The sequence below is a fragment of the Triticum aestivum genome, chromosome 5A (genome assembly GCF_018294505.1).
Source record: "Triticum aestivum cultivar Chinese Spring chromosome 5A, IWGSC CS RefSeq v2.1, whole genome shotgun sequence".
In the NCBI taxonomy this organism is placed as follows: Eukaryota; Viridiplantae; Streptophyta; class Magnoliopsida; order Poales; family Poaceae; genus Triticum; species Triticum aestivum.
In genome coordinates this window covers 239,999,444-240,024,507 of record NC_057806.1, presented here as the reverse complement: position 1 = coordinate 240,024,507, position 25,064 = coordinate 239,999,444, and the positions used below count along the sequence as shown (strand labels likewise).

General features: G+C 43.3%; 2 protein-coding genes, 3 non-coding genes and 2 pseudogenes across 5 annotated transcripts in view; 2 read left to right on the top strand and 5 right to left on the bottom strand.

Moving 5' to 3' along the window:
- Positions 1–2,261: 2,261 nt before the first annotated feature.
- Positions 2,262–2,348, bottom strand: TRNAS-UGA (transfer RNA serine (anticodon UGA)). Its single transcript has one exon. It is a non-coding gene; the product is annotated as a tRNA-Ser (tRNA).
- A 2,771-nt stretch (positions 2,349–5,119) lies between these two features.
- Positions 5,120–6,761, bottom strand: LOC123106786 (ribosomal protein S2, mitochondrial-like; annotated as a pseudogene).
- A 2,063-nt stretch (positions 6,762–8,824) lies between these two features.
- LOC123102883 (NADH dehydrogenase [ubiquinone] iron-sulfur protein 3) lies at positions 8,825–9,627 on the top strand. Its single transcript, XM_044524341.1, has one exon. It carries the CDS (start codon positions 9,001–9,003, stop codon positions 9,571–9,573), a length of 573 nt encoding a protein of 190 aa, XP_044380276.1. The 5' UTR covers positions 8,825–9,000; the 3' UTR covers positions 9,574–9,627.
- Positions 9,628–10,316: 689 nt separating this feature from the next.
- TRNAY-GUA (transfer RNA tyrosine (anticodon GUA)) lies at positions 10,317–10,399 on the top strand. Its single transcript has one exon. It is a non-coding gene; the product is annotated as a tRNA-Tyr (tRNA).
- Positions 10,400–12,662: 2,263 nt separating this feature from the next.
- Positions 12,663–25,064, bottom strand: part of LOC123102881 (NADH-ubiquinone oxidoreductase chain 2-like) — a 36,636-nt gene continuing 24,234 nt past the window's right edge. Inside the window, exons 2-3 of the mRNA XM_044524340.1 lie at positions 15,927–16,087; positions 12,663–13,526 (exon numbers count right to left, since the gene is read on the bottom strand). Of these exons, the coding sequence (XP_044380275.1) occupies positions 12,931–13,526; positions 15,927–16,087 (757 nt within the window). The 3' untranslated portion in view covers positions 12,663–12,930. The remainder of the gene's footprint in view (positions 13,527–15,926; positions 16,088–25,064) is intronic.
- On the bottom strand, positions 16,723–16,805 carry TRNAY-GUA (transfer RNA tyrosine (anticodon GUA)). The gene has a single exon. It is a non-coding gene; the product is annotated as a tRNA-Tyr (tRNA).
- Positions 17,486–18,134, bottom strand: LOC123102882 (NADH dehydrogenase [ubiquinone] iron-sulfur protein 3-like; annotated as a pseudogene).

The following is a 25,064-nucleotide window of genomic DNA, read 5'->3' as shown; positions in this document are numbered from 1 at the left end:
ACTTCTACGTTTGCTTATTATGCCATGCTATGCTAGTAGACGTGGATTGGGTGAGTGATATCCATGACAGATGTGAGATTGTTAATTAATGGTTTATCTAAGGTGGCAACTTAAACACACATCTGGGTGGATTGAGGCACCTGGGTATTCCAGGACTTGCCTATTTTCTTTTGGACCGCCACCCAGACTCAAAGGGATCATGAGACTATTCATACTAGAAACTTCCGTGTGCAGCCACAAGCTATTATGGGCTCTAGCATAGTTGACTAAGTTGTGCGAACTCTTACAGTGGTAGACTAGAAGATGTAGGGGATGTAGGTGGTACGGTCTACCCGATCGTAAGGTGCTAGCGCTTCTGAAAGACTATGTCTCGGTCATCCGTCTTCTCAAACACCTTGTAGTGCGAGAAACCAAACGGAGGCGATCGAGTCTTGTGGGGAAAAGTGCGCAAACCTCTGTAGAGTGTAACAAACTAATCATGATTAGCCGTGTCCCCGATTATGGACATCTTGAGTATCTAGTACTTGGATTATCATGTGAATCTCAACATGTTACTCTAAATAAATTTTGTTGGGTTATGTTTAATGATGATGCTTAATTGGGATTCAGAATGCTGTCAACCATTCTCAATGTTTAACAACCACCATGATAGTAATTAAATTTATTCCTTTGAAGTAGGGAAAAATTGGATTTATGCAAAACTGTAACCATAGAGCTATAAAAATCTACTCTTTTCATAGAACAAGGCCTGCCAATCGATCTCCTAGGCTATAATCCAAGGGATAGCTTAACATGCATCTGATTCCATCCTATGCCGCTCCGTGCTAGCGGCATAGGAGCCTACTCAGCGTCAGCGGCTTCGTGCCGCACTGGAGTGATCCAATATGTGGTTCCGCACGTTCCACCACTTCTCTGTTCATTTCCAATACTGATCGTGAAACACCATGAGCAGCAGGATGTTGAGGTCCGGAATTCAAAGTGAAATTCTTGATTTGCCCATTCCTAGTCGTCATGGGAAAGAAATAAGAAAGAAATAAGAAAGAGATTATTCCCCTAGAGCTTGTCCAGTACCACCAGTACTCAAAATGCATCTCCGCGCGTCTACCTGGCGCTTTTATTAGCCGCCTTGCATGCAAGCTAAGCGCTATTGGCGGCAATTAATAGCTCACTGAGCGATGATTGATGCAGTCAGTCAGTGCCCTCGATTATTCTATTCCTGATAGAAGGATCATGGCGCCCCGGAAGCATTCCATCCAGCAGCAGCATCTCCTTCAACCACGCTAGGACAAAACTGATGTTAGCTACATTCGAGCGTTCACCGCATAGAGGCGATCTCGAACATTACCTATGATAATAAATCCAAAGGAAAGGTCGACAAAATGATTCAATCTGACTTTATCGGTATTCTGGATTGAGTAAAAAAGGGATATATGAAGTTCAAGGCCTTGCCAAAACCGTCATGGCCCTATTATGTATAGGCCGTACTAAGCCAATAGCGAATAACAAACTCTTTCCTGCTCCCTCGACCTTAATTAACTCCCCCATCCTGCCAAGCCTCAGCTGCCAGCCCATTGTATCTAAGCACACTGCGGCAAATTGATACAAGTAGCTAAAGATCTCGCATCCGACATCTCCGGCCGAACGGTTAGGCAACACTAGGGCGCCTGGGTCAAAATTCCGCTTACCAAACAAGATGTCGAGAGGCGAACTCTGTAATTCCCCTCCTACAAAAGTGATAGCGACTGTAGCATCCGTGTGGAAGAGGGTAAGCTTTCGGCAACACCTTTTTCAGATTGGAAAGGATGAATACTTGTGTTGGGTCCTGCAGACCAGGATAGCCTCAGATCAAAACCTAATAAATGTACCTGGGGTTGATCATATTTTTTGGGCAATAAGTATTCAGGAATTTGAGCGCTTATGTAGCTAAAAAATCTGCCACCTGAATACTTGATTCATTAAGGTCGTCACCCTATACCCGGAAGTCTCTATCATTTTCTTTGTCTGTTAAGCTTCACAGGGTTGGGACTCCCTAAATCAAACTGCAATCATTGTTTATCAACCACTCACGACGACACCGAGATCTTCGACTTAGCTCCCACAAGTCATCCACCCGGGGCGGAAGATAACGAAAGGGAGACAAAGTCCTAACTAAATCAACACACAATAACCTCAACCTTCTACCCATTCCATCCGTCATATCAGTCGAGTCGAGGAGATTCGTTCTTATCTATAGATAAGGCAAGAGAGAACTTATGACCTCACGGATGGAGAGGGATTCGAACCCCCGGTATTCCTATCAATACTTCGGTTTTCAAGACCGACTCTTTCAACCGCTCAGACATCCATCCCTGCGCTCGCCCGCCCTATCTATCTGCGCGCTGGCAGGTAGGGGCAACTCTATGTGATTCGCTACGCTTGCTTGCGCCCCACCCGTAAGCTGACTCTATTGCCTAGTAGTTAGCGACACTTTTCCGGTAGTACGAATCACTACGCTTCGCTTCCTTCTATATGATAATATGCACCTTCGGTTGTTGCGCTCCCTGCGGGTAATAGCAAGAGAGTGAAGAACGAACGATCCTCAAAAAAGTCAGCAGTGAATGAGTCCGACTCGAGTTCGCGAGTCAAAGGCGTGGCAAGAGAGCGAGTTCGACTCGCGAACGATCCGCAAGTGAAGGACCGATCCTTTAACGCCAGTACTGTTGCGAGACTGGTACTTGGCGGCTCACGAGCAACATATAGAAAAAGGTTGCCCATCACTCCCTCGCTCCTTTTTGAAGGCCCACCGCTCCCCCTTTCTTTAAGTATCTATCCCAGCTTGCATTTTGGGGCGAGTACTACAGTTCCTCCATAATCACACAGAACGCCCAGCTTCGAAGAGCTGCTCTCTCCCCAGTCCACAGCAAGGTGTGGAATCTGGATCTACTGTGTGTTCTGACTCTATTGGATCAAGTCAGATACTAAGCCTTCTACTACTACTACTTAGGAGATTAAATGCTATATTTCAGAGATTGGACTCTCTTACTGTGTTTTTTCAGGGCTGTTCCCGAGCCAGTTTCCCTGGATCCATTCTTACCTAAATGGATGAATGAAGAAGGGGGCGAGCAGATACGACGGCCACACACACTTCTTTTTAGCCGAATAAAGCCGGATCTACTACACGGCTAGGATCAGAGAAAGATTGAGAAAGCAAGATCAAACCTACTCTACTGTCGATTCAAAAGGTAAACAGCCCCCGAAGACTTTATCAATAATGGATCAAAGAAGTTTATCTATCTAAGTCATCGTATATAAGGAAAGAAGCCCGCCCCTGATCGAAGAATGAAGAAGCTAGCCCGGGTAGACTTTAAGACCAACTTGGTGTAGAGACAACTATGATGGTCGGCCTCCACAGACTGAATGCGGGAGATTCTTTCACCCTGTTTTTAGTAGTGCGAGGAGGATAGAGCTCCCAGCAACGACTGATTGTTCGTACGAGCGAAGGAGCGAGCATGCTTTACCCTTAGAGTGAAGTTGACATTCACAGGTCTTGTGGGAACTCCTTCAGTTCAGGTAGCCATAGTCACTCAGGGCTATAGTGGTAGTAGCAAGATCGAAATTGTGAGATTGGCTCGATCACAAACTATCAAGAAGAAAGATCAAGATTCACTTTTGTCGGGCAAAGAACTCTATTGAGGAAATGACTTTGCTCACTGAAGACCAAGCAGCAGCCATTCTAGATGAAAGGACACAAGCCTAAAACTTGAATGCGGATTTATTTATCTGGAATTCCTATCTTCAGAAATAAAGAGTTGCCTATCTTCAGAAATGCTGGTATAGTTGACTTGCCTCTGTTCTCGCACCGGTGTCTGCCAGGGTCTGAACCATTAGGTAGAGGATCAGCTGAAAGAAAAGGCAGACAGAGATCTTGCGCCAGATCCGTATACATTCAGCACCCTCATTACAGCATTTGCTAAGCATGAAAAGTGGTTGGAGCTATGCTTATGTGCACGAAAATGCAAGAGAAAGGATGGCACCCAGAGACGAGGAAGGGCATAGCAAGCGACGAAATGCTTCGGTGAAAGCTAGAACCAACTCTGCGAGGAAAGCGGAAGCAAACAGTTATGATGTGGTTGATAGTGTATTTAGGGATAACCTAAGTCAGCGTTACCCGACATAGTCAACGGGGTACCTTCATTCTTTAACAATTCCGGACATAGGAACAATGAGCTGTCTCCACGGCTTCTCTTCCAAACCAATATCGCAATGGATCTATCTTTAGCTTATTCTCTCAATCAATGAATGCGGGTCATCATGGAGAATCAGGGGAAGTGTAGACTATAAGTAGCCAATTTGCAATTCATTTCCTTGGCAATGACGAGTGATGGTATCTCGAAGCCATTCATCTTATCTCTGCAGCAGGAGATTCTTCACCGGACAAAAGATAAGGAAAAGACAAAGAAATCCCATGGGTAGTTTTTGGAAAAACCTATTCTGTAGGAGAGAGAGGCCTACCTATGAAAACTAGTATGTATCTTTTTCTTGGTTTAAGCAGTGCAGGAAATTGTCGGTCCTAAAAACAATGTGTCCCCATGATCATTTTACATCACGATATCTTTTTCTTCTGGTTATGCGTTTTCCTATTCACTTTTCTTTTTATTTATTTGAAGGAATCGTCCGGGCAGAAACGGGGATAGTGATTGATGGCATAGAGTTTTGATAGAAAACTCATTTCAAAATCATACCAAAAGAAAGTCTCAATTCGAGGAACGGAATACAGGTCCATGATAGAACACAGACCGGTAAGAGAAAGGAAAGTAAGCATAGTCTTCATTGAACCGGAAGAACAATTTGATTTTCCGTCAACAAAGTAACGCTGTGCAAACTCATCTGATCCCTGTTTGGGACTTCTTCTTCATGTCACGAGCCAGAACCAAACCGGCGCTTTCCAGATGCATGGTCAGGATAGATACCTATCAGATTGCAACTTTGATTTCGCAGTTCAAGAGGATGGTGGGGGCAACCTCTCTACATCTGCGGGCCAGTAGGCCAGCCAACTAAGTCTTCAAATGAAGAACTGATTACTCCACTTCTATGAACCTATCATTCCCCGCCCTTGCCCATTATTTCTTTTTGTATCACGCTAGGACTTTGCCTCTTTTTTTGAGGAAAAATATGGAAGTAGAATCTCCTCTCTTTTAGAGGCATCTTCCAAATCCAATTTAAGATCAATGAGGTCTTTCAGAGAGCCGCTGCTCTTTCCATTAAATTCTAGGATCTCTTCGATCCTATGCGCAAAAGCAAGGTGTGAGCCCGCGACCCCTCGATCGCTCTCAGAGTCAATCAGCCCAAACCGGGTTATGAGCTCAACGAAAAAAAAGTACTTTTAGAAATTGCCTGCAAAACCGCCTTGCGAGCGTTAGCGTCAGCGTCAGCGCCATCTCCCGATGGATATTTTTTGCGCATCTCCAATAGCGCCTTGGCCCTATTTTCTTCTTCGTCTATTGGGGAAGAAGAAGAGGTGGAGTAGCAGGCGGATCTCATCCCTCCTGTGGACTTCCCCGTACTCAAAGTGACTCTGAGAGATTGCGCTTCTCTACTAATCGCATTCTGTTCAAGAATCACTGTTTTCATGATCGAATGACGAAATAGATATACGAACTGTATAGGATCATTCGCTGGGATGGGATAAGTGATTCTTTTATAGGATTCCCATGGGATCGTAGAATCAACTAAGGATGGAATAGGTATTTGATCGATCAGCTTCCAGTATGACCGAAGACTTTCTATCTGCATTCAGAATAACCACACAATCAGGTTGTTGGTTCAACCCAAAATTGATCTTCTTCTTTCTTGAACGGAATTTTTTTATTTGCAAAAGATTTGGTCAAAAACGCCCCGATCTTCCATTGAGAATCATCAAAACAATGAGAATTCACATTTCTTAAATAGCTTCTTAAATAGCTCGCCATTTCTTCCGTTATTCATAAATAAATAAATGATTGGTCTTTAAAAAGAAGGAACGTCCTTTTTGACGACTGGGAGATCCTATAAAATGAAGAGTGTTTCGTAAACAAATCAGTGTCTTGTCTGAATCGAGAATAGCAATTCCATTTCTTGAACCACGGATATAGACTTTGAAATGGTGATCAGCTACCCGACGGCCGAGATGTGCATTCATACAAAGTAATTTAGTACAGACTATCGAAAGCATTGTCATTTTGCGATTTGAGTTCCGGAGATACAGGTGGTAAGTTATGGGTAATGCGGGGGAACCTTAAGATGAGATAGAATACCTAATATGGGAGTGGTTTAAGTGAGAGAATAGCTCCCTTACCAAACCAACTGAGCTATTTGCCATGTTTTTGACAAATGACCTAACTTTGATGTGATGTGCCCGGCTAGCCCGGATCATTCTTAGAGCAGTCGAGGTTACCGGAATTACGGCCTTCCGTACAAGAACTGGCACTATTGTAACTCGCTATGGGCCTCCTGCCTTCTCGAAAGAAACTGGCTTTTGAAGAAATTACTCTATTTTACGCATTTAGTTGAAGCGGATTCAAAGAGCTCTATCGAGCAAGGAAGGAGTATACTATACTGTAGCTGGATAAGCTAGATACCAAAACTTTGATAAAGATTGAGGCAACCCATTTGAGGAAGAACCGGACGGACCCCTGTGGAGATGGCATAAACAATCCTTTGACGAACTTTCTGGTTAACATAGAATCTATGAGTTTTTTCTTCTAATTACTACTACTAACATTATTCAATCTGGTATCCAAGAATTTATTAAGCTCATCCCGCAAGCACATGTACACATCTTGGATTTTACCGTCTTAAGATGGAAGAAGATTCGTTCTCCTACCCATTTCTAAGTTAAGCAAGAGATAACTCATAATTTGATATGCACTCGCACTCGCATCTTGGGTCACTGGAACCTGATGATAATTACTCACTCCTTCATCCTGAGAAAGGATCTTGGCTATGAAAAAAATGGATCACTAGCTTGCGCAGCAAATTGAATGAAACTTTCGTCCGAAGTAAACATTTCAGTCTGGTGTTCGTTATACCATTTAAGGGCATCATCTAAGTTCAAGAACTTTGGATACTTAAAGGCTGCAGCACATGCTAAGTGTTGACTGAGATTCTTTTTTTCCGACAGGTGGTTTTGTGCTTGAGGTTGAGGATGATCGGCAGAAAAGAGTAATAAACTTTTTGACAAATCACGCTCATGAAAATGCAATACACCTGAACGGTAGATTCTACCACGGAAGTCCATGAATGCTGGCAAATAGAATTGATAACCTTCATATGCTGACGCAACTCTTATTAAAAAATCTTCATAACTAGCCTGCTGCACCTGTTTTAATAATTTATTTAACAGTATGTTATAGCTACAAGCATTATTAATACCTTTGACGTTATTGAAGTAGAACTCCCTCAATATGTCTGAGGCTTCTGTCGGATTCACGCGAGCCAGAGCATTTGGTAAAAGAAGCCCACACTCAACTAAACATTGACGATTCTTTTCCAGAAATCTCAAGAGCCTTTTGTTTATTTCAAACGCTTGAGACTGAAGCCCATTCAAAATATCACACATCTGCTTGTATTCTTTTTTATGTAACTTTATATAGAAGTGGTTTAAGTCATGGGAAGTTAATAGCCGAAAGTGATTCTAGATATCCCCCGTGGGTTTGCATAAGTAACCTCCTATCAGATCCGATAATGTATCAGGATCAGACCCCCTCTCTGCTGGTTGCCAATCCAAGGGTTTGCAAAGCATCGGAAGATTGAGTTTGATAGGGAGCAGATTTATGTTCAAATTGCACATAACATAACAAGAATTCTCTATATACCCTTGACCTTTCTTAAGAACCAGCACTGGATCTTCTTTTGTTACTCCCCTATCTGTTGATATATGTAGAACATTTCTTTCAATCATGAATTGGAGCAAGTATTTCCCGATATCATAATGACACTGAATTTTTTTCTTTTTCTCTTTTTTGCTAGCACCTTTGGGCTGAACAACATCCTTAACTGATTCTACCTTACTAGTGAGTACTGCTTCCACCTTACCACTACCTGGTGCTTTGTATTGTAGAAACCTTGCTTGTTCTCGTACAGTTGAATTAAGTTGATCTATAAATCTAGCTGCCTTAACTGCGGATGATTCCTGAAGAGTGTTGAATACCAAGCCTAGTACATGAATCATGATAGCCTCAAGCGTATAGATACCAAACATCTTAAGCATAGGTAAGCTACTTGGTAGGCAACCCTTTAGATATTGCTTAGCGTTAGGCTGATCTTTATTAATCAAGAACTTTACTATGTTAGGAGTTACTTTAAATAGATTATCCTCATCGAACTTCATTGTGCAATTTGCAATTTGATTCTGTAAATCTATTAATTCAGTATCGGAAAACACACCATTTTGATTCTTCTTTTCATTAATCAACAACTTTCTAACATCATCCTGATACATATCAACATTAGAAGTCTTTTTCGTTTTGTCAATATCCAACAGCTTAGCGTAGTAATCGTTCCAGAACTCCTTAATAATACGTGCATTTTGCAAAGATTTCTCATTCTCAATGCTATCATCATATGTCTCGGAACAATAAAATAGAACCTGCATACTTTTATTTGTTACCCTTACTAAACCGCAGTAAGGATACGAATACGACTGAAATAAACTACTAGAATCTAAATATAAGGAAAGGATCAGAATAAGTACTAATGCTCTGTATAATACTTTTCCCCGAGCGATGGTTTAGCGGATTCGGAATTGTAACCAAGCATCCTGGGTTCTATACCCGATTCAACACTAGAGCATGCAGCCGATCCTGGATACATAACTATAAAAGTGTGTGCAGTTTTGGATCTTTATTGGTAGCCAGTCTTTCACTTCTGCCTCTCCACTCCCATGCCTTTCTTGGTCGGACCAACCCAACCGGCGATTTCCGACAAGTCTTTCTGCTTAGAGCAAGAAGCGGAACCAAAATAAAGCTTTCTTTATTTTCATTTATGGATAACCAATCCATTTTCCAATATAGTTGGGAGATTTTACCCAAGAAATGGGTACATAAAATGAAAAGATCGGAACATGGGAATAGATCTTATACCAATACTGACTACCCATTTCCATTGTTGTGCTTTCTAAAATGGCATACCTATACAAGGGTTCAAGTTTCGATCGATATTTGCGGAGTGGATCATCCCTCTCGAAAACGAAGATTTGAAGTTGTCCATAATTTACTGAGTACTCGGTATAACTCACGCATTCGTGTACAAACAAGTGCAGACGAAGTAACACGAATATCTCCGGTAGTCAGTCTATTTCCATCAGCCGGCCGGTGGGAGCGAGAAGTATGGGATATGTCTGGTGTTTCTTCCATCAATCATCCGGATTTACGCCGTATATCAACAGATTATGGTTTCGAGGGTCATCCATTACGAAAAGACTTTCCTCTGAGTGGATATGTGGAAGTACGCTATGATGATCCAGAGAAACGTGTGGTTTCTGAACCCATTGAGATGACCCAAGAATTTCGCTATTTCGATTTTGCTAGTCCTTGGGAACAGCGTAGCGACGGATAATTCCGAATCTACATAGGTCTAGTCCAGGGGACAAATCAATAGGAAATGCTATTTGCTTCTTAAGAAGAAGAACTTTTTTGAAATGAAAGAGTTTCCACGGGCGTCGGATATCATTTCTTCAAATAAGGAAGAAGTGTTATCGAAGGATTTCCTTCCATTCTTCCTAGTATGGAAGAAGTAAAGAAAAAGTACTGCGTCTCGATCTATACGAAAGGGCACTGGTTTTTTCTTTCGGTTTCATTGATAGCAGAAGAGTACGCTAGCTAGCGGAGCCTGAAAACGCTTGCTTGCGCCCCACCCCTACGGAAACTATTGCCTATGCTTGCTGCTCGCTCAGTGTCAGTAGAAGGGAAGAAAAGATGGTCACTCCTTTTAGGAACATGGCGAGCCTTACTTATGACTGTTGCACTTCACTCGCTGCTCGTTCATTCACTTGCTCATGAACTCGCTGCTTCGCCAGAAGCGACTAGTCGCCTCCTTTCCTCCGCCGAAAGATGCTTAGCCAGAAGCGACGAAGGAGGGGAGCTGGGGAAGGCCGACGATGGCAATGAGGGGGAAGCTGTCGTAGAAGCTTTGCCCCTTGCTTTACATAAATTGTTATGAACTTACTAAATGACCTTATTTATTCTCCCGGAACGCTAGCAAATCTAATAGTTCCATCTACTCTTCTTAACTTAAGAACGAAGGCCGCCATCCTTCTTATTCAGGAACCCTTTGTTTGAGCAGGGCGTATCCCCGGGAAGGGGAGAGTGGCCGAGCGGTCAAAAGCGACAGACTGTAAATCTGTTGAAGGTTTTCTACGTAGGTTCGAATCCTGCCTCTCCCACTTGTTGTAGACTTAAGAGAAGAGAAAGTAGGCGGAAGCCTAGGAGGGCCAACCGAGCGAAGCTCTTTTTTTTGCCGTGCCGTGAAGTGACATTTTCTCGTATGCGTTTTAGAGAGGTTGTCGAAAAAAGACGATCTATAGAGATTCCCCATCTATATCCAATCGAGAATAGAAGCGAGTCGCTTCTGGCGTCGGCTTGTAGTCTCTACAGTCGGCACATGCACGCGCCCGCCATCATGCCTCCTTGGTTCGGGACGAAGCCAAGCGAGACATACGATAGACGAAGGAAGCGCCCACCCAGCAGGAGGGCTAAAACCTGTAGTTTTGAAGTTGCAAACTCCAGCTTCGAAGCTGGAGTGCTTTAGCCCTTTTTTAAGCAAGAATCACCATCTTGAGCGCCTTGCGCGCTCAAGAACAAGCAAGGGATGAGCGCTTTGTTGCTAAAGCGGATACGCTTTCTTGCTGGGGAAGCCTAGTTTGATCGAGGATTGGAGAGGAGGGAGAGGTGGAATAAAAATCTCGGGATGGATTTTGGAGTCTTTGTGCCAGCCGTATGCGGTGAGAGTCACACGTACGGTAAGGAGGGGGGTTCGCGTCTATACATGTAGTGTGGTGGTTGGGCCTACCCACCCTATTTGTTCCATGATCTATGGGTCTACTGGAGCTACCCACTTCGATCAATTAGCCAAGATTTTGACCGGATACGAAATCACTGGTGCTCGATCTAGTGGTATTTTTATGGGGATTCTTTTTATCGCTGTAGGATTCCTATTCAAGATTACTGCAGTTCCTTTTCGGGCGGCTGTAGGATGGACGCCCCCCTATAGGTAGTAGGGTAGGGTGGGTGGTACCGCTCAGATAGCGGCCAATCCTCCTAACTGCGCGCGGGCCAGGCTTAGAGCGCGTGAAACTCATCACTACCTCGTAAGGGCGTTGAGACCATAGCATGTTACACAAAAGCGCCGCTTTCTCAGGAGTGTTGTCACACAGCTGCCCGACTAGAAGCGCTACTCGCTCTGTAGTGTTGTCACACAAGATAAGCACGCCGCCCGCCTGCTGGCCGGGCGAATCGAAGTTATCTTCCGGTCAAGTGTCCACCCAGTCAAGTGCAAAAAACACAGTGGAATCACGCAACGCACGCTGCTGGTGTGCTTCCTGCCCACGAGGAAAGAAGAGCGACAAGGTTCAGATTTGACTGTTTGCAGCATGGGAGCTGATTACCCAAAAAATCCCTGGGAAAAAAGAAAAGATATCTCGGTAACGAAAACCATAGGAGGCTGTATTGGCGAGATCCAAGGGTTCACAGCAGCCCAAAAGAAAAACCGCCTGGAAGTCCGAGGACCTTTAGTACCATACCGAACCAGCAGCCTTCGCGCCAAGCGACGACCGCCCTTGTCCCTTTCCTTTTTCCATTCAGCCTACTTCTTAGCTTTGTTCCGTCAGTCTAAGGCAAAGCTTAAGTGGTTTGCCTACCTTACCCACTTGATGAAAGGGAACGAACTTCGTTTCCTTGGCGGCTTTATGGATGGATTCAGTCAGAAAAAACTCCTTCCTTTTGAAAAAAGTGACGCTTTTCGTCTTCGCTTCCGAGGGTTAGGGTATAGGCCGTTTCGAGCAAGCTTTCGCTTTTTCTCCCGGCTTTCTACAACTTTCGCTTTAGGTTCCAAAGGCGACCCAATGACCTTTCCGGAATTGGAAGTATTCATTGCCCTACCCTAAGAAAGAAGTCACTATAAAACTGCTTGCCCTCCAGAAGTACCAAAGGTGCGCGGAGCCCGGTGAAAATGAATATGTTTGCTACTGAAAGAAGCCTGCCTATTGACTAATATCTGTCTTTAGAATGAAAGTAGCTATGAAGCCCAATCTACTGTCGATTCAAAAGGGGGCATAGTCATATGGGTGGGGTGTTTGTGGGGAGCTGCCTTGGATATGAGGAATTCCTCCAATCTAAAAAAAAGAACAAAGGAAAAGTCCGTGACGAAGATCTTTCTTTCTATCAATAGATAGGAAAGAGTGTTCGTTATAGGGGATAGGATCCATCTGCTCTCTCTCTCTCTCTCTATTTTCTTTGATGCAATTTAGAGAGAAAGAGCAGTGCGAATTAGAAAAAAAGAGAATCGGCCGGTGGTAGAGCCCACTTGAAAATGGAAAGGGCTGTATCACATCGAGATGTCGATTCGTTTTCCGCCCCAAATGAGATGGGGAATTAGTCACCTCTGTCCCTTCACCTTTTTGAAAGGAATCGAGGCCCGGCCCGGCTCGCGTCGTTCCAACAACTGACGGGGAGCACCTCAGTATACGATCGCGCGCAGTAACTGGGAGTCCTATTACACCTAAGGCCAACTTCCATTCACCAAACCCAGGTTCATCTCGTGTAGTGATTGTGGACTCGTACAAGGATATGGAGTCGACGGTTGATGTATCAGACTCGACCCTGTCTTTCGTAGCATGCATTCCCATCTGTGTTGCAACTGATTCGGTAAGCTACGTGTCCGGTGCACGGAAAACTGCCTTCGGTCTCCCAACCTTACTCATGGCAACTTTCCGGTCGTCCAACGACCTATAACGCTAGTCACTACTCCCACTGGGGCTAGGAAGTAAGCCCCACATCCCAAAGCGGCGAAGAACAAATAGAATTTGCTACAAAAGCCGGCTAACGGGGGTATTCCTGCGTATGAGAACATTGTAATGGAGAAGGTCATAGCCGAAATAGGATTCGTTTTGGCTAGAGCGCCCAAATCCGCTATATATTTGACACGGGTTTGCCGTAATGCTGGAACTATGGAGAATGCATCTATCGTCATTGATGCATAAATAAATATACCAATTAGTAGTGATTGAATTCCTTCTATGGTTCCACATGAGAAACCAGTACAAATATAACCTACATGTCCAATCGAACTATGAGCTAGAGGTCTTTTGACTTTCGTTTGGGCCATGGCGGCCAGTGCTCCTAAGATCATAGAAGCAATGCTGCAGAAAAAGAAGATTTGTTGTAATGTACCCCCATAGGAAGCAACAATAGAAACACGTGACATATTTGCAGAAATAGAGATTTTAGGCGCAATAGAAAGGAATGCTGTCACCGGGGTGGGTGAACCCTCATAGATATCAGGTGCCCACATTTATAGAGTCAAAAGAGAGATTGAGTCCGAGGGAGAGGGGGGTTTTCTTGGGGCTCAAGAGATTGAATAGATAGGGCCCCACAAGTTGTTAATTCGCCGCTGGGGAATTCACACAAAAGGGAAGGACTTATTCTCAACGAAAAAAGTGCTCTCTGAACCGAACGTGAAAGTTGTTTTCCATCAGACGGCTGTTCACGTAACTCCACTCTCGGCTTGGATTATATATCCATTTGGTCCGCTCTCGGCCATTCCACACGCTGCCTAGCAGAGACGTGGTTATCTGAAGTGGATTCTCTCTTTTGTAGTAGATGCCGAACCTGCTGCTCAGTGGGCGGGCGCAGCAGCTACATGGACCCCTTTCTTTATGTTGTTGCCAGCACTTTCCAGGGCCGAGCCGGAATTCTTTATTAGAACGTCAGCAGGCAAAGCCCGAAGGAAGGCTGCTATCCCCTCGGCCTTCTTCCTTTTCGATCAAAAACAAATCGACATCTCAATCTCCGAAAGCGTTTTCCTTACCCAGCTAATATCCCCCCCTTCGTCGAGCCTTTCCTTTAGTGGTAAGGGATATGCACCTTATCTGAACGTCGGCAGGCATTCCGGAATTCTCCGTTTTTGGCCCCGGGTGAACATAGGCTCAAACATGATTGGAGGGGTCCTAGCTACGCCATGCGTTCAAAAAAGCAAGCCTCTGGGAAGCTGCAGGGACTACAAAAAGAGGGCGCTTTCCTGTGTTGCACTGAAAAAAGGACAAAGGAGAAGACGTTCTTCGACTTTCTTTCTTTCTCCCGCGCCCGCCTAAGCCCGACCCGCGTTAGAGGGGAAGATTAGCAAAGTAGAAAAAGATAGAGGGAGGGGGAGCTGCATCTTATTCTCTTCGCGAGAACTTCAGGATCGAAGAAGCATTCGGAAGGGGCGAGGCCTTCATTTTGTTGGCAGAAGCAGAAACGATCCAATCCATTCGGGGCTTCGGGGAACCCAAAAATGAACTATGTTTACTTTTTTCATAGATAGATGATATATATAGGAATAATATATACATCCCTTTACTTTAGATGTCTATGTATCTATTTTGGAATCATCTCCCGATTCTCTTTTTTTTCTAATTCGCACTGCTCTTTCTCTCTAAATTGCATCAAAGAAAATAGAGAGAGAGAGCAGATGGATCCTATCCCCTATAACGAACACTCATTCCTATCTATTGATAAAAAAGAAAGATCTTCGTCACGGACTTTTTCTTTGTTCTTTTTTTAGATTGGAGGAATTCCTCATATCCAAGGCAGCTCCCCACAAACACCCCACCCATATGACTATGCCCCCTTTTGAATCGACAGTAGATTGGGCTTCATAGCTACTTTCATTCTAAAGACGAATATTAGTCAATAGGCAGGCTTCTTTCAGTAGCAAACATATTCATTTTCACCGGGCTTCGCGCACCTTTGGTACTTCTGGAGGGCAAGCAGTTTTATAGTGACTTCTTTCTTAGCGTAGGGCGACGAATACTTCCAATTCTGGAAAGGTCATTGGGTCGCCTTTGGAAGCTAAAGTGAAAGTTGTAGAAAGCCAGGAGAAAAAGCGAAAGTTTGCTCGAAACGGCCTATACCCTAACCCTCGGAAGCAAAGACGCAAAGCGTCACTTTTTTCAAAAGGAAGGAGTTTTTTCTGACTGAATCCATCCATAAAGCCGCCAAGGAAACGAAGTTCGTTCCCTTTCATCAAGTGGGTAAGGTAGGCAAACCACTTAAGCTTTGCCTTAGACTGACGGAACAAAGCTAAGAAGTAGGTTGAATGGAAAAAGGAAAGGGACAAGGGCGGTCGTCGCTTGGCGCGAAGGCTGCTGGTTCGGTATGGTACTAAAGGTCCTCGGACTTCCAGGCGGTTTTTCTTTTGGGCTGCTGTGAACCCTTGGATCTCGCCAATACAGCCTCCTATGGTTTTCGTTACCGAGATATCTTTTCTTTTTTCCCAGGGATTTTTTGGGTAATCAGCTCCCATGCTGCAAACAGTCAAATCTGAACCTTGTCGCTCTTCTTTCCTCGTGGGCAGGAAGCACACCAGCAGCGTGCGTTGCGTGATTCCACTGTGTTTTTTGCACTTGACTGGGTGGACAATTGACCGGAAGATAACTTCGATTCGCCCGGCCAGCAGGCGGGCGGCGTGCTTATCTTGTGTGACAACATTACAGAGCGAGTAGCGCTTCTAGTCGGGCAGCTGTGTGACAACACTCCTGAGAAAGCGGCGCTTTTGTGTAACATGCTATGGTCTCAATGCCCTTACGAGGTAGTGATGAGTTTCACGCGCTCTAAGCCCGGCCCGCGCGCAGTTAGGAGGATTGGCCGCTATCTGAGTGGTACCACCCACCCTACCCTACTACCTATAGGGGGCCGTCCGTCCTACAGTCGCCTGAAAAGGAACTGCAGTAATCTTGAATAGGAATCCTACAGCGATAAAAAGAATCCCTATAAAAATACCACTAGATCGAGCACCAGTGATTTTGTATCCGGTCAAAATCTTGGCTAATTGATCGAAGTGGGTAGCTCCAGTAGACCCATAGATCATGGAACAAATAGGGTGGGTAGGCCCAACCACCACACTACACGTATAGACGCGAACCCCCCTCCTTACCGTACGTGCGACTCTCACCGCATACGGCTCGCACAAAGACTCCAAAATCCATCCCGAGCTTTTTATTCCACCTCTCCCTCCTCTCCAATCCTCGATCAAACTAGCCTTCCCCAGCAAGAAAACGTATCCGCTTTAGCAACAAAGCGCTCATCCCTTGCTTGTTCTTGAGCGCGCAAGGCGCTCAAGATGGTGATTCTTGCTTAAAAAAGGGCTAAAGCACTCCAGCTTCGAAGCTGGAGTTTGCAACTTCAAAACTACTGGTTTTAGCCCTCCTGCTGGGTGGGCGCTTCCTTCGTCTATCGTATGTCTCGCTTGGCTTCGTCCCGAACCAAGGAGGCATGATGGCGGGCGCGTGCGTGTGCCGACTGCAGAGACTACAAGCCGACGCCGGAAGCGAGTCGCTTCTATTCTCGATTGGATATAGATGGGGAACCTCTATAGATCGTCTTTTTTCGACAACCTCTCTAAAACGCATACGATAAAATGGCACTTCATGGCACAGCCAAAAAAAGAGCTTCACTCGGTTGGCCCTCCTAGGCTTCCGCCTACTTTCTCTTCTCTTATGTCTACAACAAGTGGGAGAGGCAGGATTCGAACCTACGTAGAAAACCTTCAACAGATTTACAGTCTGTCGCTTTTGACCACTCGGCCACTCTCCCCTTCCCGGGGATACGCCCTCCTCAAACAAAGGGTTCCTGAATAAGAAGGATGGCGGCCTTCGTTCTTAAGTTAAGAAGAGTAGATGGAACTATTAGATTTGCTAGCGTTCCGGGAGAATAAATAAGGTCATTTAGTAAGTTCATAACAATTTATGTAAAGCAAGGGGCAAAGCTTCTACGATAGCTTCCCCCTCATTGCCATCGTCGGCCTTCCCCAGCTCCCCTCCTTCGTCGCTTCTGGCTAAGCATCTTTCGGCGGAGGAAAGGAGGCGACTAGTCACTTCTGGCAAAGCAGCGAGTTCATGAGCAAGTGAATGAACGAGCAGCGAGTGAAGTGCAATAGTCGTAAGTAAGGCTCGCCATGTTCCTAAAAGGAGTGACCATCTTTTCTTCCCTTCTACTGACACTGAGCGAGCAGCAAGCATAGGCAATAGTTTCCGTAGGGGTGGGGCGCAGGCAAGCGTTTTCAGGCTACGCTAGCTAGCGTACTCTTCTGCTATCAATGAAACCGAAAGAAAAAACCAGTGCCCTTTCGTATAGATCGAGACGCATTACTTTTTCTTTACATCTTCCATACTAGGAAGAATGGAAGGAAATCCTTCGATAACACTTCTTCCTTATTTGAAGAAATGATATCCGACGCCCGTGGAAACTATTTCATTTCAAAAAAGTTCTTCTTCTTAAGAAGCAAATAGCATTTCCTATTGATTTGTCTCCTGGACTAGACCTATGTAGATTCGGAATTATCCGTCGCTACGTTGTTCCCAAGGACTAGCAAAATCGAAATAGCGAAATTCTTGGGTCATCTCAATGGGTTCAGAAACCACACGTTTCTCTGGATCATCATAGCGTACTTCCACATATCCACTCAAAGGAAAGTCTTTTCGTAATCGATGACCCTCGAAACCATAATCTGTTGATATACGGCGTAAATCCGGATGATTGATGGAAGAAACACCAGACATATCCCATACTTCTCGCTCCCACTGGCCGGCTGATGGAAATAGACTGACTACCGGAGATATTCGTGTTACTTCGTCTGCACTTGTTTGTACACGAATGCGTGAGTTATACCGAGTACTCAGTAAATTATGGACAACTTCAAATCTTCGTTTTCGAGAGGGATGATCCACTCCTCAAATATCGATCGAAACTTGAACCCTTGTATAGGTATGCCATTTTAGAAAGCACAACAATGGAAATGGGTAGTTAGTATTGGTATAAGATCTATTCCCATGTTCCGATCTTTTCATTTTATGTACCCATTTCTTGGGTAAAATCTCCCAACTATATTGGAAAATGGATTGGTTATCCATAAATGAAAATAAAGAAAGACTTGTCGGAAATCGCCGGTTGGGTTGGTCCGACCAAGAAAGGCATGGGAGTGGAGAGGCAGAAGTGAAAGACTGGCTACCAATAAAGATCCAAAACTGCACACTTTATATAGTTATGTATCCAGGATCGGCTGCATGCTCTAGTGTTGAATCGGGTATAGAACCCAGGATGCTTGGTTACAATTCCGAATCCGCTAAACCATCGCTCGGGGAAAAGTATTATATAGAGCATTAGTACTTATTCTGATCCTTTCCTTATATTTAGATTCTAGTAGTTTATTTCAGTCGTATTCGTATCCTTACTGCGGTTTAGTAAGGGTAACAAATAAAAGTATGCAGGTTCTATTTTATTGTTCCGAGACATATGATGATAGCATTGAGAATGAGAAATCTTTGCAAAATGCACGTATTATTAAGGAGTTCTGGAACGATTACTACGCTAAGCTGTTGGATATTGACAAAACGAAAAAGACTTCTAATGTTGATATGTATCAGGATGATGTTAGAAAGTTGTTGATTAATGAAAAGAAGAATCAAAATAGTGTGTTTTCCGATACTGAATTAATAGATTTACAGAATCAAATTGCAAATTGCACAATGAAGTTCGATGAGGATAATCTATTTAAAGTAACTCCTAACATAGTGAAGTTATTGATTAATAAAGATCAGCCTAACGCTAAGCAATATCTAAAGGGTTGCCTACCAAGTAGCTTACCTATGCTTAAGATGTTTGGTATCTATACGCTTGAGGCTATCATGATTCATGTACTAGGCTTGGTATTCAACACTCTTCAGGAATCATCCGCAGTTAAGGCAGCTAGATTTATAGATCAACTTAATTCAACTGTACAAGAACAAGCAAGGTTTCTACAATACAAAGCACCGGGTAGTGGTAAGGTGGAAGCAGTACTCACTAGTAAGGTAGAATCAGTTAAGGATGTTGTTCAGCCCAAAGGTGCTAGCAAAAAAGAGAAAAAGAAAAAATTCAGTGTCATTATGATATCGGGAAATACTTGCTCCAATTCATGATTGAAAGAGATGTTCTACATATATCAACAGATAGGGGAGTAACAAAAGAAGATCCAGTGCTGGTTCTTAAGAAAGGTCAAGGGTATATAGAGAATTCTTGTTATGTTATGTGCAATTTGAACATAAATCTGCTCCCTATCAAACTCAATCTTCCGATGCTTTGCAAACCCTTGGATTGGCAACCAGCAGAGAGGAGGTCTGATCCTGATACATTATCGGATCTGATAGGAGGTTACTTATGCAAACCCACGGGGGATATCTAGAATCACTTTCGGCTATTAACTTCCCATGACTTAAAACACTTCTATATAAAGTTACATAAAAAAGAATACAAGCATGTGTGTGATATTTTGAATGGGCTTCAGTCTCAAGCGTTTGAAATAAAAAAAGGCTCTTGAGATTTTTGGAAAAGAATCGTCAATGTTTAGTTGAGTGTGGGCTTCTTTTACCAAATGCTCTGGCTCGCGTGAATCCGACAGAAGCCTCAGACATATTGAGGGAGTGCTACTTCAATAACGTCAAAGGTATTAATAATGCTTGTAGCTATAACATACTGTTAAATAAATTATTAAAACAGGTGCAGCAGGGTAGTTATGAAGATTTTTTAATAAGACTTGCGTCAGCATATGAAGGTTATTGATATGGGCAAAGGTGTCCCGTCTTTCGATGAGATGATGCATATCGCTTTGGTGGAAGTCGACTTTGACGATCGGACTACGAACGTGCGAGGACGTCGCGCCTTAGCAATCGCTAAACCAACTCCGAGAGGTTATTGACCACACCGGAGCACGATCAACCTGACCACGAGGGTCTATTTCCTGCGAGAAAACGAAGAACAAGCAAGAAACTAAGATTGCAATCTGGATGTTGCGAATATAAGATGAAAGCTTTATTGATCAAGGTGGGGTTCTGTGACGCCTTTGTCTGGTCGTTGAACACAAACGAAGTACGCGAAGTTGCAGCTATGGCGAACTTTTAATCTAAACAAAACCCAAAGTCTAAACGGTGCCCTAAGGGCTGTATATATGGAGGAAGAGAGGGGGAATTTCGTGGCCCTTGGTGGAGGGGTCCGAAATCAACCCTATCTCTTGTTTCCCCACACATACGGACTCTAAAATTAGCCTATACTTATGTATTTCGAAATTACATGGGCCTGGCCCAATAAAAAGGTGACGCAGCACCTATAATAGCCTCGGGACGAAATTTATGAAGTGGCATCTTGTATATTTCGTCCATGGCTTCATGCACCCATTATGGTGGCTTCAAAGTCCTGAAATCATCACTTGTAACTCCGTTCTTGTTCCCCTTGCGCATGGCATCATCTCCATGATTGTTCTTGCTCCAATGTTCATCCTTCTCCAAGCTAGGCCCTTCATTTGTAAGCAAAACAAATGTATCCAATTTAGGCAGCATCATATTCTCATGAACATTAGAATCATTACCAAGAAACGAAAGTACCTGATAATTTAATTGGCGTGCGCGAGCTCTAGTAATTGGTCCCGTATATGTAGCAGTAGGGGCTGTGGGTGTAACAATGGTATTGATGTCCTCATCATCCTCCCCTTCTTGAAATGAAGTCGTCCTCGACGGAAACTCATCTTCCTCACCCAAATAAGGCTTCAAATCTGCAATGTTAAAAGTGGGACTAACCCCAAAATCTGCAGGCAGCTCAAGTTTATATGCATTATCATTTATTTTCTCTAACACCTTAAAGGGACCCTCAGCACGTGGCATTAGCTTTGATTTGCGCAAATCAGGAAATCTATCCTTACGCAAATGTAACCAAACAAGATCTCCAGGTGCAAACACAACATGTTTTCTACCCTTATCTCCAGCAAGTTTATATTTAGCATTCATACGCTCAATGTTTTCCTTAGTTAACTCATGCATTTTTAAAATCAATTCAGCACGTTGTTTAGCATCAAAATTAACCTTCTCCGAAGATGGAAGAGGCAACAAATCAATAGGTGCACGAGGTAGGAAACCATACACAACTTCAAAAGGGCACATCTTAGTAGTAGAATGCAATGAACGATTATAAGCAAATTCAATATGAGGCAAGCATTCCTCCCACATTTTCTTATTATTCTTCAAAACAGCCCTAAGCATAGTAGACAACGTTCTATTGACTACTTCAGTTTGTCCATCAGTTTGGGGGTGACAAGTAGTACTAAAAAGCAGTTTAGTCCCCAACTTAGCCCATAAACATCTCCAAAAGTGGCTAAGAAATTTAGTATCACGATCTGAAACAATAGTATTTGGCACACCATGCAAGCGAATAATTTCACAAAAGAACAAATCAGCAACATTAACAGCATCATCGCTTTTATGACATGGTATAAAGTGTGCCATTTTCGAGAATCTATCCACGACAACAAATATGCTATCCCTCCCCTTCTTTGTTCGAGGTAAACCTAAAACAAAGTCCATAGATATATCCTCCCAAGGAACACTAGGTACAGGCAAAGGCATATATAAACCATGAGGATTGAGTCGTGACTTAGCTTTTTGACATGTAGTGCATCGAGCAATAAAACGCTCAACATCCCGTCTCATCTTTGGCCAAAAGAAATGTGTAGCAAGTACGTCCTTCGTCTTCTTCACGCCAAAGTGTCCCATTAATCCTCCTCCATGCGCCTCCTGCAACAACAAAAGACGAACGGAGCTAGCTGGAATGCATAGCTTGTTAGCACGAAACACAAATCCATCGTTAACGACGAACTTGTTCCACATTCTTCCTTCTTTACAATTCTGCATTACATCTTTAAAATCAGCATCATGCACATATTGATCTTTGATGGTCTCCAAACCAAATATTTTGAAGTCAAGTTGTGAAAGCATAGTATAGCGGCGAGACAATGCATCAGCAATAACATTTTCTTTTCCCTTCTTGTGTTTAATGACGTAAGGAAAAGTCTCAATGAATTCAACCCATTTAGCATGTCTACGATTCAGTTTAGCTTGACTTTTAATATGTTTCAAAGATTCATGATCAGAATGTATAACAAATTCTTTGGGCCATAAATAATGTTGCCATGTTTCTAAAGTCCGAACAAGAGCATATAATTCTTTATCATAAGTAGAATAATTCAGACTAGGCCCACTCAATTTTTCAGAAAAGTATGCAACAGGTTTGCCATCTTGTAATAACACACCACCTAATCCAATTCCACTAGCATCACATTCAAGCTCAAAAGTCTTATTAAAATCAGGAAGTTGGAGTAAAGGAGCATGTGTCAACTTATCTTTCAATACCGAGAAGGCTTCTTCCTGTGCGGTACCCCAAAGAAAAGGCACATCTTTCTTTGTAAGCTCATTGAGAGGTGCAGCAATGGTGCTGAAATCTCTCACAAAATGCCTATAGAATCCAGCGAGGCCAAGAAAACTCCTCACTTGTGTGACCGTTTTGGGTTGCGGCCAACTCTCAATAGCTTCAATCTTGGCTTTATCAACTTCAATTCCCTGTGGAGTAACAACATAGCCAAGAAAAGATACTCGGTAGGTGCAAAAGGTGCACTTCCCAAGGTTACCAAACAAACGTGCATCACGTAGAGCAATAAAAATAGCACGTAAATGTTCCAAATGTTCTTCCAAAGATCTGCTATAAATCAATATGTCATCAAAGTAAACTACCACAAATCGTCCAATGAAAGCACGTAAAACTTCGTTCATTAATCTCATGAAAGTACTAGGTGCATAGTTAACCCAAAAGGCATGACTAACCACTCATATAATCCAAACTTAGTTTTGAATGCTGTTTTCCATTCATCTCCCAATTTCATACGAATTTGATGGTAGCCACTACGCAAATCAACTTTGGAGAATATTGTAGAGCCACTCAATTCATCAAGCATATCATCTAGCCTAGGAATAGGATGACAATAATGAATAGTAATATTATTAATGCCTCTACAATCAACACACATACGTGATGTACCATCCTTTTTCGGCACTAGAATAATAGGAACAGCACAAGGACTAAGGGATTCGCGTATATAACCTTTGTCGAGCAGCTCTTGTACTTGACGCATAATCTCCTTCGTCTCCTCTGGATTGGTACGGTATGGTGCACGGTTTGGCAGTGAAGCACCGGGAATTAAGTCAATCTGATGCTCAATCCCTCGAATAGGCGGTAATCCCGGTGGCACGTCTTGTGGAAAGACGTCAGCGAACTCCTGCAAAATGTTAGTGACAGCAGGAGGCAAAGAGGAAGGCACGTCCTCAAATGAAAATAATGCCTCTTTGCACACAAAAGCATAGCAAACAGATTTGCTGAAATCTAGCTCATCAATATCAGATTTGGTGGCAAATAAACATGCACTTTTCAATTTAATTTCAGAAGCAACACTAGATGGTTTATTATTAGGCTTCATTTGTTGCTCAAATTCTTTTGCCACAATCTGATTTTCACTCTTATTCGTCTCCTGTTTTGCTTTATTAGCTCTATTAATATCATCTTTCAAAATGGAATCAGGAGTCATAGGAAGCAAAGTAATATTTTTATCCTTATGAACAAGAGTATAGTGATTGTTTCTACCATGGTGTACAGAATTTTTATCAAATTGCCATGTTCTATCAAGTAATAAGGAACATGCTTGCATAGGTACCACATCACAATCAACATAATCAACATATGTAGAGATACTAAAATGCACACGAACAGTACGTGTTACCTTAACCTTGCGATGTTGTTGAACCATTGGATGTAGTAAGGATGTGGATGTGGTCTTGTGGTGAGAGAAAGCTTCTCCACCATCTCCATGCTAGCCAAGTTGTTGCAGCTCCCTCCGTCTATGATGACGCGCACAGAACGTTCCTTCACAACTCCCTTGGTATGGAACAAATTGTGCCTCTGATTTTGCTCAGCTTGTGTGATCTGCACACTCAAAACACGTTGAGCAACTAAACATTCATACCTGTCAGCGTCTTCAGGAGCCATGTATTGCGTCTCATGATCAGAATCATCTCCACCATGTTCTTCACGTGTAATAAGAGCCAAAGTCTCCTCATCATAGTCACTAGCAGACTCATATCCACCATCCGCGGTAGCAATCATCACACGCGGAGATTTGCATTCTCTCGCATAATGACCTCCTCCCTTACAACGACGACAAATAATATCACTTGTGTGCCCTGTTGATGCCATGGAAGAAGAAGAACGTTGTGCAGGCCCCGCAGGTGCGCTCTTGGCAGATAATGGTGGTTGTGCCTGTTTTCTTGTATCACGGCTGGAGGTGGCACCGGATGGAGGTGCTGGTGCAGTTGAAGTAGAAAATGCATGTGGTGTCCATGATGAAGGTCGGCCTGCAGAAAAGTTAGTTCGCCCCAATGCTTGTCGATCCTGCACTTCACGTTCAGCTTTACAAGCAAGATGGAATAAACGAGTGATATTAGTATACTCCTTATAGTCTAGAATGGTCTGAATCTCTCTATTTAATCCACCCAGAAAACGTGCAGGCATAGCTTCATTCTCCTCAACAATACCACATCCAATCATGCCAGTTTGTAATTCCTGATAATATTCTTCTACAGAATTTTTCCCTTGTCTTAAACGCTGCAATTTTTGAAGCAATTCACGTTGATAATATGGTGGAACCCAACGCGTACGCATAGCAATTTTCAAAGCAGCCCAAGTAGTTGGAATAGGATATAATCTACAATGTTCAGACCACCATACACATGCAAAACTAGTGAAAGCACAAACAGCAGCAGCAACTCGTCTCTCCTCAGGATATTGTAAACATGTAAATCGTTGTTCAGTTTCTAACTCCCAAGTAAGATATATATCAGGAACATATCTACCCTCAAATGGTGGAATATTCAATTTCAGTTTAGGAATATGGACATCATCTCGTACCTGAGGTGGTGGTGCAGGCCTACCATTACGAATATATAC